Below are 13,513 nucleotides of genomic sequence, written 5' to 3'. Positions count from 1 at the left end.
GATCATGCATTCTTGCTGAAGAGCACTTCTGAACTACCATTTTAAAGAAACAAAGTGATAATGAGTATTAATGCTGTCTACTTCAAATGAATGGTCTAAGTGCACAAGGACAAAGTCGTCTTAAAAAAGTCAAAAAGCAATGAGAGATGTTTCTCTAAAAAGAAATCAATGACACCTTGAAAAGACTGAGAAGGTAATGAAGAAAACCTTTTAGTCCACCTTTATTAATATATGGTTAATTAATTAAGTTTGATAGTTTAAAATATAGGATCATCATCTCTATTTAGACTGAGAAGTGTTTGTTCCCTTAGATGAATGAACATTAGGCTCTTAATTGATCTGCTTAATTCAAAACAGCCAACAGCAGAATAACAAACTCCCTAGACAAAAGAGATTTTTTTTGTTGTTGAGAAAACAATGAAACAAACTATTTGTATTTTAAGATAATTTTTTGGTTTTTTGTTGATTTTTTTAAATTATTTATGGTCCCTGAAAGGATCACATGTTAGAAATAAATAGTGACTCAGAAATATCATTATTATTGTTTCTGTTTCAGTGCAAAGGCTTTTGCTCCTTATGGCATCAGGACCATTGGGGAATATAAACAGAAACAGCAGTGGGGGTGAAATTTATTTAAGTCATTTTAATATTAGCCATAGATTTGGAATATTTAACATCCTTGTCTGAATAATCTTGCTTCTCCTCAAACTGACAAATGAATACTACTGCTACTACTAAACCTATACACTTTATCTCTCTCACTCAAAAATCAGTTGTTACACTTTGTATTTCTAAGGAAGGCAAAATCAACTTCCTCTCCAAGATGCACAAAAAAGAACACTCCCTCAAAAGGAAGGACTGCTGCATAACCTTTTGACCTGTGACAAGGCATTCTCTCCTACTGCTGACAAAAAAAAAAGACAACAAAACACATTGTTGTCTTTTTTACATCCTTGAACATAAGAAAAACCAAAACTATTAGAAAGAGCACAAAAATATATTCAAAAAGACTGAAACCACAACTTTTAAGGCACTGCTAATCTTATTCTAGCTAGTACAACCCAGGAATCTGACCATTTGAATTAGCATAATTGATAGCTTCAAGGTGCTTCCTGTAAAAACTGACATTTAGTTACGACATACTGAGTCTGAAAGATGTCATGATAAATCAAGCCATTGGAACATAATAATTAGGATGAATTAGGTCTTCAATTTAAAAGTTACATTTCTTTTGACTTTAATTTGATGTAGAAATTCCACAGGACTTTTTTTTTTTTTTTACATCATATTACTTTTCAAGGTAATTGAGTTAAGAGGATTCATCTCTCAGACTTCATCAGTCTAATGGTATCTAATCTCAGCCAGGGCCCAGCACACCCCTGTAGAACCCTTCCTATGCATGTAAGGAAAAAGAGATAAGCTAATCTTAACAGCAGGCTCTTAATCAGTGTCTAATTAAGAAAAATAAAGCATACAGTACCGAATCATATTACTACAGAGATCCAAACCTCTTCTCTTTCAAGAGTACATACTCAATGCACGTGCAGATAACTGATGAAGTACGCACTTCTCGTCAGTGTGAGGGGTCCATTGCAATACAAGCTAAAGCTGAACAAAGATCCTTAGCCAAACTTAGAGCAGAAAGTTGATTTTCCATCCTTCAGGCTGTGTGCAGTTGAAGACAGGGACAAAGACCTGGCCTACAGGTAAGGTGGTTCTTTGTATGGTTTTTCTCTGTTCCTTTGTTTGTGACACACTTACTTTGCCTTTCTGATTCAAAGGTTCAATAGTTAAGTTGTCAGGGCCGATGTCCACAATCATCCCCATCTGAAACCCATCAGTTGGGTGTGGAGCCCAAACGGGCTTCCCGTCTTCCATTGTGGGATCTATCCAGTATTTCCTGCAAGAAAAAATAAAATTAAAATTAATCAAAACACTTTGTATACAAATTGAATAAACCAATGGGATTTATGACACAGAGTTTAGTTTATTATGTTTATTTCTATTAATCAGCATGAAAGGAGACAGCTGCTGTAGACTGGAGCCACCCTTTCTCCAACTCGCAATGCTTTGCCTGCAGAGGACACCCCTTGGACTTCAGCATGGAGAAGATTGAAGACCAGAATAATTTTTCATAGGATTCACAGACTGCTCCCTGAAGCTCTTTATCCAGCTTCCCTAACTTGTGAACCAAGAAGGGAGTCTTATCTCATTATCAAAGTAGAAATGCAAGTTAGATTCAAAGAAAAGACTATACTAGGAATGTGTACATACACATATATGGGTACACATGTAAAGATACACACATATATATGTACGTGCATGCAGTGGGTCATATGACTAATGGATACTTGTCTGTACTTGAGCTGGTGTACAAATATTTGTATTTTTGCAACAGCACACATGTGAGCAGAAATGCAGTCTCTTGACATTTGAGACAAATGTGTTCACTCTTTTTGTGTAGCTGAGCATATGGCTTTCAAATAACCCACAAATATATTTGGTCTTAATTGATTTATCATCCTGCAAGTCTTTTAAGGGCTGATCCTCCTGATACTATAACATTACAGGTCTTCCTCTTAAGGAACTTTATTTTCTATTAAAAAAAATGACATGAAAATTGTTTTGAAATAATTTTGATCTGCAAGTGAAAAAGATGCAAAGGCCAAGACATTCAAACCTTATGCTCCTCAAGTTATACATCTAAATAAGCTCCCAATTAAAAGGGAGTACTTGATTGCATGCAATACTCATTGAGCTAACCAGGAAAATTGCCAAGGTTGGCACACTCTGAATGGCTAATGGTGCCATTTTAAATATGCTGAATTGGTCCCTTTCTTAGTGGCTTTTTTGTTGTTGTTGCTGGTTTGGTTTTGGTTTCTTTTAAACCTGCTTTCTAGTCCTTACCCTAACAAGAATAGAGTCCACTCAGCTTAAAAGGCTCACTTCTCCTTGCTGTCCCTTACTCCCCTCCAAAACTCATTCACATACTAAACTGACATGTTTTAGTGATTCCAAAATTTGCAAAAAGTAATCTCATACCACCAAGGTGTAACTTGCCTCTCTCAGCATGAAAGAAATGAGCCTGCCAAGCAACAAAGAAAGCACTGGCAACAAACTCCAGAAGTCTAGGGAAAGCCCAGGAAAGTGTCCCACATTTTTCTTTTCCCATATCTGAAGGAAAAAGAAGAACCAAAATTTCTCACAAACAATGAAGGCTACCGATCTCTTTGCCATGAGCAGCAGCAAGGAAAAAGAGTGATTGGCCCTCCAGAAAGCTGTACAACTATGAGCAGAAAAGGACATCTTTGCCCTCAGAGGATCTGTCAGCACATGCTGCACATAACCTGCTTTTTACTGCCTCCAAGGACAGGTTAGAAAAGTTTGAAAGGAAGGAAAAGGCTGGCTGTGATCTCCTTGAGAATGCTGCTGGTTTTAGTTAACAGCAAGCTGTCTTATGCCTTGGCAACTTTAATGTGAAATATTGATGAAAACTTGTGATTTACTATTCTGCCATGAACAGAACATAGTAACTTCTTTTAACTACACACAGAAAGTTATGTTCTAAAACCTCCAGTGTCACATTTACTTCTATTTACTTCCACCCTTTCGCCACAGCACATGAACTCTACAAAACAGCATCTTCATCATGTGTTGCCATCACTATATGATAAATCCTGTAAACAACATCTGTATTCACTCACAACTGGCTGTTGGCCATTTTTCTTGATTTTATGATACTGAAAAAGGAATTTTTTTCCAGCCAGACCTGACCTCTAGATCCAACTGCCATCGTGGGCATAGTTGCTAAACAGCTGAGTTTATTTCTGGATATAACCAAGCCTTCATGTCTTCACAAACCTATCATTTGCTTTTAAAATGCTAGTTCAAAATAGTAGTTAAACGATATGTCACACAACCACTGAAAACAAGGCTGTCTTTTACACTCCAAGTAGCATGGTCAGGGCTCTGGACATAACCATTTTGCATGAGAAACAAACCCTAAAATTACTGCCAAGACTTCAGCAAAAGTAGGAATCCAGCCTCCCCAGTTCACATCCAGATGCTTCTGCTTTGTTCACTGACAGAGCTTTTTGCATTCTTACATATTCTTAAGGCAACTTCATTCTTCATTAAAAAATTATAACAGAGGAGTGTCACAAGGTGAAAAAAATCCTCTTGAAGGACAGAGCAGTGATTGAATTCAGCCACCACCAGGAAATGCAAGTTTACGAAAAGTACCTGAGGCTTTGCAAGCATCTAAGACGCCACTGGATGAAAGGAATCTTGAAATACAAGTGAGTCAGTTATTAATGGGACAATTAATTTTAATAAATACAATCTTTTAGCTGAGTAATGACATAAAACCAGTTGTAACATCTTGGGCTTAGCACCAATCCATCTCTGTCAGCTGGGACTCTGGCAGGGAGCACATTGAAACTGGATATCAAAACCTGCCAGGTATTATCTGCTCTATTATTTACACCCCCATCTGATGTATTGTGCCATTGACTTGAGACAGGTGCAGGAAGCCTATTCCTGAACAAGCTCTTGAATAGCCAGTTTACAGACCAGCATTTTACAGTGAACAGAAACTACCAGTGGGAACAAACTTTTTTTCCCCAATATGCATCCATCTAAATCCAATCTACATGCAGTCCATCACACTGCTAAAGAGCACACCATTTCTGAAAACAACGAAAGCAACGAGACTCAAGCCCAGGCTAAAAGCTCTAAGGCAACAAATTTGATAGCAACACCATGAAACAAGGAGTACAAGGAACACCATGTTACAAGGAGTAAGCTGAATGATGCTTCCAAAAAAGGAGACTAAATAAGTTATCATCCTTATTTGTATTTGTATATATGCACTCAGCATACATTAATTGGTTTTAAGTTGCTGGATCATTCTGGTCTCCACAATTAAGACATCTCCAAAATGAAGAAGAGAATTTGCAAAGGTTATGCTTAGAAGTGGAAAGCCAGCTGCCCTTTTCTCTTTCTACATAGAAAGACCTCAGGAGTACTGGAGTTTTTCTCTCTCTTGAGCACAAGAGGGATAGTAATAAAATAAGCCTTTGCCTGAAGCTGGTAAACTTAATAGCTCTTCCTTCAAATGTCAGATTTTATTTCTTCATAATTGGTACACAGTAATAGACTTTTCCTTAATTATCAATAAGAGTATTTAACACATTCAGCACTGGCTAAACACTAGAACTAGTGTTCAAACAACTTGCAAGACAAATCACTGCCCAGATTCCAAGAAAAAACACCCACCAATATTTCTGTAACTTTTTTCCTGCACTATTAATCCCCCTTTTAGAGAATGTTTAATGACATTTTTTTTTTCTCAAAAAGTTATCTACATAACACATTGAGTGTAGGAAACAACTAATAATTTCTCAGTTGAAAGTTAACACACTATCCTCCTCCCACTTATGTTTACCTAAGTAGTATTGATTTTTAAAGAATGTAATACAACTACATTTGGGTGTTATAGACTGTTTAAAAGGAAATCAAATGCTACCATCTGGTGAAAGAATTCTAGAAAGGCAAAATATACTAATGCAATTTTAAACCTGTTGCCAGAGCCCAGAGGCATGCATTTGCATGATCTGATCCTACTTACTATCCTATGAACAGTCTGCTATACCAAGGTACTGTACTGATTGCTCAATTACCTAATTAAAACAAATGAAAAATTAGACTTCATTAAACAACCAACAGTAACTCACTAAAATGGCTAAGTCCAAGGAAAATAAACTAATTAGAATACGTATAGTAGTAAATTATCATTGTAAAACACAGGGGTTTTTTTTATATTAAAACCACCTTGCATTTATGTGTTTAAGAGCTGCCCAAAATTCTGCTGATTACAGCAGGCACATGAGACTGCTCTGGGAAAGGTCCTATAAACATAGAGAAGAGACTAGACAGAGAAAAACATCCATACATAGTGGTACGTTACTGCCAGACAAATGACTTTTGCAACCCTAGTTTACTGCTCAACTGAAACTTCTAATCAAAGCTCAGGCAGCATGCAGCATTCTACTGCAGGTGACACAGTATTTCAAATTAACTGCAGCTATAGTAGAGATTTAGTTTTATTTGAGCTAACTACAATACAGTTATAGCTCCACTGTTTAACTGAGTATTAAACTGATACCATTTTTATTCTTTACTTTTCCAATTTACTACAAAACTCTGCTCTAACACATTCTAGTTTATCCATGTCACACTGCAGCTTTTTCATACCGAAAATAACATCAGCAAAGTAACTCAGTGAAGCAGGGACTTCTGCCAAACTGGACAATGTAGCACAGCACAGAAGTACCTTCAAAACCAACTTGCTTTGAAAATCTTAACTCTAACTTGTTAATTGTCACTACCTTTTGTAGATGTATGCATGTAAAACAAAGACTAATCACTCCACATCTGAGAATTACTAGATAAAAATTTCTTTTTAAGCTACCTGCTCTGGCTGCTTGAGACAACTTGAGCACAACAGCTGATGAAATTATTCTCATAGTATGCTCATTTTCTTCTTTGTGTATTTGCATGTATCTGCATGTTTTCAATACTGAGCAGCAGAAACTGATTTCTGTAGTATTTCCAGATGAACCACTCTTTTGTATTTGTATTCACTTGTATTTAACATTCACACAGGAAATGCCTTCTCTGCTGTTGTGTTTACTAGTCAATAAGAAAAGACAAGACAGTCCCTCATGCTTTAAGCAAAGGAGAAATCTTATTTTCTCTACATTAAACATGGCAATTCCCAATCAGTAAAACACAACTGCAATACTCCATATCATTTCTGAAAACACCTTTGTCTGGAACATCCATGATCCTGGAAGAACAAATTTTAAGGAGCAGAAGAACGGGTGTGGTAGGATCAGGATTAGGCAAAGACCTGTACAGCTTCCTCTAAACCATCTCACCTTCCTGTGTGTTAACTGCTGCTTGAGCCAGTTCACCCCAGCTGCCCTCCTGGCCTTGCTCCCTGCTCTGTGTGTTCCCCTCCTGACCACCTTGAGAAGTACTGATGCAGGGCAGGAGATGGTCTGAGCAAGAACATGTACTTTGAAAAAAAAAAACCCATACTACTTTATCTGCAAATATTTAAATGGCTATTGCATCAAAACAAGCTGTTAAAAAGAAAGAATTCTATTAATGGTAGGAAATTTCCCCCACAGCAGCTGAATTTCATGTATGTTACCATCCTGAAAATGAGGCGATACAAGCCTTGCCCAAGAACACTGTTTTGAAATATATGTATTTTATGCTTTTTCAAATGCATCATATTGAATCAATCAGCACTTCTGAATGTTTATGCACCTTTAATATAACAAAAATGTAGCCCATTAAAAAAACACCTATTGTAGGAAGCTAATCAAAATAGTTTCTACATCAACTGAACAGATTTCTGAAAGGCCAAGTGTCTTTCAGGTGTTGCTTACTAAGTGCAAAATTCTCAGTATTGCTCAAGAAATAAAAATAAATCGCACATGGACAAGGAAATCTGCCATTGAAGGTTACAGGGAAGCTTTAGAAAAAATCCAGAGGAAGGAGAGTTTAGGCAATTTTAACAAACATACCAACTCTGCAGATGTGGCAGAGGAAATGAGCCCACAAGAGAGGCTGGACAAGTGATCTGAAAAGATCAGTTGTGGTACACCAGCAGAGGACAAACAGCAAACATTCTCATGAAATGTAACAAGTGAGAAGATGACAAAGAGTGGGGAAGATGGAAGATCAAGTGAGACTTAGCAAAGGAAGACAGCAACATATATGTCATGTTAACTAGCAAATATTTGTCCAATTTAACTGCTGTTATACAAGACCGAGATGGATTTTGTACAGCTGGTAAGTTTGTAAAATTCTAACCACAGAGGTTGTGGTCTTTTTTTCTACGACCCTGATAAATTATAACTCAATTTGTATTAGAATCAACAAGATCTGATTATTTCCTCTGCAATTCCTGCTCTTCTGCCAGCTTTTTAAGCTACTGTTCTCTCAAAAACATTATTCTTATTTTAGTTCCTACTAAGAAAATAGAGAGGTCTTTGTCCCAGTTCTTGTTCATTAAAATAACCTGAGTTATTTTCTTCCTGACAAACCAAGAATTAAGTATGCCAAGGGGATCTGCATAAGCACTTTCAACCAACAACAATGCCTGCTCCAGTAACAGCAACAAGCAGAAAGGAAAAGTAGCAAAACACAAAACACAGTATCAAATTTGAGCAGCAATGTTGAAATTAAAGAAAAAGCTCCTTAGTTATTGTCTGGACACTACTTCAGAAGCATTGCAAAAGAGAAATGAGGACTAGAAAAAACAGAACTAACAAGGCTATAAAAACACTTTTGAAAGAGGTTGTTCAACTTCACGCTTTCAGGCTTTGCCAGTCAACCCTAGTGAAACCAGCAGGCAGTGAGAGGGGAACAAAAGACATACCAAGGCAGAAGTCACCAAACAGACAAAGACATCAAAGCAAAATCAAAAGTATCTTAAGCCATCTCATCATATATAAAGAACACATAGGATGCACTTCTGCAGATCAAGCTGGAGTAGTTCAAGCAGACAAGGTGAACTCTGGAATTAACTATCTCCACGGCAGTAGTCGTGCTGTGTCACCACTGGCAGCAGTGCTCAAGCATAATGGCTTAAATCATATTCCACAAGCAGCCTCAACAAGGTCAAGTAACTTCAAACCCCTTCAGCTAGCACCTTACCAGTGTATTTGTTTATATCCTCATGTGCCACTTTTTCCAAGTGTAAACATGAGAAAGAGCAAATACTTCTTGAAGGTTGAGGATGACTCTCTCTAAGCTAACGAGTTTTAAATTCTCCTCCAGTTATGTCATTTTTTAGCCTTCCCCACCCATTCATCTTCTACATCTCATACTCTCCAACTGTCAAATTAGAGTGCCCTGTTTCCCCACCCAGCATGTGCTGCTGCCAAGCTATTGCTCATCTTCAGGTGACCTAATACAAGAACTGATATGTTTATTCTCTTTTAAGCCTATGCACCCAACAGTCTCTCTTTGAGCTTCGTATACAAGGCAAAACAAAAGCAAATTGGCCTAAGTCTACCAAATACAAGGGACCTCACCTCCAGCACAAAAAGTAGAAAATCTATTTATGCAAATGAAAAAAAAAAAACCACTAAGAAAGTCCTTAATTTGATTCACAAATACTTAAAAGAAATGGGTCACTTATCATAAACATTGGTTATTTTTCATATAAATACCAATACCTGGTCACTGGCTTCCATAATCTGAACTGCAGAAGCTGACCATTATGATAAGCAATCAGGACACCAGAATTTTAATCTTCTGTAGACCACAATCAATACTGGCTAAAGCACATCTTGGTGCAGACAGCAGGGCCTTGAACCAGTTAAAGCAAGCATATATTGCATTTTATACCAGCTTTTGTCCAGCTGATTCAAAAAGAGGCTGAGGTAGACTGAATCCCAGTAATTTATTCTAACTCATATGAACACAGATAAACCCAAAAAAAAGTTCATATCCTCCATACAAAAAAATCAGAATATTCCTAACCACCAATTTAAGGGGGGGGAAACCCAAAGCAAACAGAAAAATATAAACCGCAAAACAAATCCCACTTTTGACTGCTTTTGAATTTTTGTTAATTCACCAGCAATTCAAGAACTCTGCACAACTTAAATATTTTTTATTAAAATATTAATAGTATTTTCTTTCTTAGTAAAGAAAAATACTTGAAGTATAAAGCCTACACTACCTAGTGACAACACCAACTATTTTGTACTTTTAGATGAGTGATGCTAAGCCCTTGACATTCAAGCAGCCCTACAATTCCAGCAGAGAAAGTCAAGAGCTGAATCATAAGCCAGAGCCTATCAGTAACTTGGTTCTCCATGGTTGCCTCCATGAATAATTCAGAAATACCCCAGGGGCTCCTGGGGGTGACCAACACACCCTCTGACCTCTTCTCTGAACCCATGTCTTGTCAAGTTTTGAACTTCAGCTATATAACCCTTTCGCTGCAGAATAATCAAATGAAACTAGGTAAATACAGAAATAAGCAACCAACCAACCTGCACTGAGTTTTATCAGTTTGATAAATACATATGCATAAATAACTGAACAGAGACACATTTGCCTGGTAAGATTTTTTAAAGTACGACTATAAAGAACATTGCCAAACTCCTGGTATCACTGTAAATGGGACTGATATTTTAGAAAACTAAGAATACATACTCAGCCAGGAGCCAAGTCAAGTCAAATAAACTAAGCGCTTCAGATGGCAGCATCAAAGGCTGCTAGAGGATGTGCAGAAAACCTCAGATGCTTGACCTCAATCAATACAAAGAGCCTGGGCAGGGAAAAAATATATTTGTACTTTCTGACTTACTACCAGTATAACAAATAGCAAGTAAATCAGATGTTTTCAAATAGTACTAACTTGGATTTGGCCACTTTATTAGAGGAGAAAATACTAGAAACTAATGACAATCAGCATCTGTGAATTAACAGGTATAATCCAGGAACTGTTTATTGCCATCCCTCGCTGTACAGAATCCATAACTCTTTCAAAGACAGAATTAGTTCCTAAAAACACTTACATTACCTGTTTCAAACTTCTTTTTCCTCTCTCCATATCAGCTTGTACTTATTACAAAAAGTATGGGTGTATTTTATAGGCAATGAGCTGAAACACAGATAATCTGCTGTGGACCAGTGAACTCAGGAGAAAGTTTCCCTTCAGAAACATGCAACTAAAGAAAAGAATATTCTTGTCAAAATCTACTCAAATATTGTATATAAATAAATAAATAAATAAATAGAACCTGTTGCCAAGTTCACAGATCTCATTGATAACAGTAATTCTGAGGGAGGTGACTGAAAGCTTTCTCTTAACATAAAAAATCATGAGAGTCACTTAAGACAATTTTAATAGCAAACACAAGAAAGCTACTCCAAGAAGTGACACAGAACATGTTTTGTCAACAACTCCTTTGTTTCCTTGGAAAGATGAATATAATGGACCCATCACTATGAGACAAAAAACGAGAAATTACAACAAAATATAAAGATCATTTACATTATCTCAATCTCAAAAAAAAATTCTGGAGTATATGATTTAGGAATAAAATACACTTAAAACCCATAAAAAATTATCAAAGGGCTAGAACATCTCTCCAATGAAGAAAGGCTGAGAGAGTTGGAGGTGTTCAGAATAAAGAAGAGAGGGTTCCAGGAAAGACTTTATGATGGCCTTTCCATAAATGAAGCCTATAAGGTGGATAGAGACATTCTATCAAGGTCCCTAGTAACAGGACAAGGGACAACAGTTTTAAACTGAAAAAGGATAGATTTAGACTGGATGTAAAAAAGAAATTCTTTGCAATGAGGTTGGTCTGAAGAAGCTGTGAATGCCCCATCCCTGGAAACCTTCAAGGTCAGGTTGAATGGAGCTTTGAACAACCTAGTGAGGACAGAGGGGTAAGACTTTATCTCTTTAAAGGTCCTTTCCAACTCAAACCATATTGTGACTCTAAAATAACTTTTAATTCTTGTAGTGTTCATGAATGCTTTGTATTTTCACAGAAGGCCAAGTACTGTAAAGGCTTGGCATCTGGCAGCAACAAACCAGACAAAATCTGCTATTAGCACTGACAGGATCTTGGCAGCAGGGAAAACTGCAGGCCATAACAACTTCCACATTAGCCACATCCTGACCACAGCTCAACTCTCATTTTTTGGCAAGACACTGCTCTCTGCAAGGTTTAAGAAAGTTCTAGGGATCCCTAAACCTTGGTACAGGGTCATGCAGATTATAGACTCTGGACTAATCTTTGCACAGATTTTGCCACAGCCAAAGACAAACAGCTTGTTTTTCTTACTACTGATTCAGAATACTTTTATGAACCATGAGTTACAAGAAATCCAGCTCAAGATCATCACACTCACTTCTTGTTCAGAAAATAGTTAGAAGATTGAGATCAAAGTCCAACTGCATTTCACCAACTGATTTTAATCTCAAATAGATTACCTGAATGTTACTGCCCATCCCCATCACGTATAAAATGTTATTTATTAATTTAACATGCATGCTGCAAGAAAGGGCATCCCTGCTCAAGATTCTGTTAAAGTCAACAAAGAGTAAAAATTACCAACCAACAACACAATGAAAATGGTTATAAATGTTCTGCCCAAGTGTTATAAGAAACCAGGCTTAGCCAAATGCATATTTTAGAAGAAGCCTGGGATAGCTTTAAGGTTTTCAATAGCAGATGTCGTTGTGCAGGCAACAGAGCAAACACACTCTCTCTGCAAAGGCAAGCAAAGAGAACCACCCCTGGGGCTGCAAACAAGCACACACAGTCTCAATACATCTGACGTGAAAGTAAACTGAAAACAATTTATGCAGAATCACAGCTCCCAGGACCAGCCCTTAAGCATAATTACAAATTCTATACAGAAGCTCGTGCAGAGGACAAACCACCACAGTCACATGCTAAGATCAGGCTATTTATTTTGGCAAACAAGCAAGAAGTGGAGTTAGGAAAGCTGCTAGTCAGGGTGTAAATTCAGACACAAAATGCAGCTCAGGTGTTTTTAAATTCAAAACTTCCTGAACAATTACAGCTGGGAGAATGAGCACGGTCATGCTGCCACTGTTATTTCCCAGTTGGGGTCAGCAGCTCAAAGCATTTATTCGTGGCACTTCAGCCTTCATTTCAGACCATGCAAAAGATTTTATACAAAAGATGAATCTCCAGAGGCTAGGAAACTCGTCTTAGAAATAAAATAAGGTCACCAAGTCCTGCCCATGCAGTCTTTATTTAATTCAGCTGCAATGATCTCAATCTAGATGTTCAAGAACTGTCAATCCAGTGACAATCTGATGGTTAGACATTTTTAAGGGAGTAGTGGATCTAACATCAGACATCAGAGTGAAGCTCTGCTAAATAAAAATACATTGCAATTATCATGGGCTCTTTTTTCTTTTTCAATTACATGGGTATTTAGTTTCAATTTCATTTTCCTCTCTTAACAAATGTTCAATAATTTAACGTTGTGGTGGGATTAGGAGCATATAACAATAATTTTCAGCTCAGAAACAAAATGATAAATGAAAACACCTGTATTATTTTCAGCTCTAAGTAACACACTTCTTTCATTTTCTTGCTTTTTAGTCCTTCCAATAATATTTTTTAATTAAACTGAACACACTGTAGGGCAAACAAAATAAGATGCGTTCAAAATCAAAGACATCTTATAGAAGACTCGAATGGTCAATTTAAGATATTTCTGGTTTGGATTTTTTTTTTTCTTTTTTACTAATTGTAAAGATTTTAACAATAACCATTATGCCAATAAAAGGAGAATTTCAGGAACAGAGGGCATATTTATTTGCACTTTTTCTTTCAAGTCATTATTTTCCCTGACATAAATCTGAATGATAAGTTTTAAACTGAAGGGATACACCTCTATTAGCAAATAACACAGTACAATAGGAGTA

General features: G+C 36.9%; 1 protein-coding gene across 3 annotated transcripts in view; it reads right to left on the bottom strand.

Annotated features, from left to right (window-relative positions):
- Positions 1 to 13,513, bottom strand: part of MYO6 (myosin VI) — a 101,820-nt gene that overhangs the window by 70,531 nt on the left and 17,776 nt on the right. For all 3 annotated transcript variants that reach the window (XM_041477475.1, XM_041477476.1, XM_041477477.1), the window contains exon 2: positions 1,762 to 1,900. In XM_041477475.1, the coding sequence (XP_041333409.1) occupies positions 1,762 to 1,878 (117 nt within the window). In that variant the 5' untranslated portion in view covers positions 1,879 to 1,900. The remainder of the gene's footprint in view (positions 1 to 1,761; positions 1,901 to 13,513) is intronic.

The sequence above is a fragment of the Pyrgilauda ruficollis genome, unplaced genomic scaffold (genome assembly GCF_017590135.1).
Source record: "Pyrgilauda ruficollis isolate IOZ18807 unplaced genomic scaffold, ASM1759013v1 scaffold40, whole genome shotgun sequence".
In the NCBI taxonomy this organism is placed as follows: Eukaryota; Metazoa; Chordata; class Aves; order Passeriformes; family Passeridae; genus Pyrgilauda; species Pyrgilauda ruficollis.
This window is presented reverse-complemented; position numbering and strand designations above follow the sequence as displayed.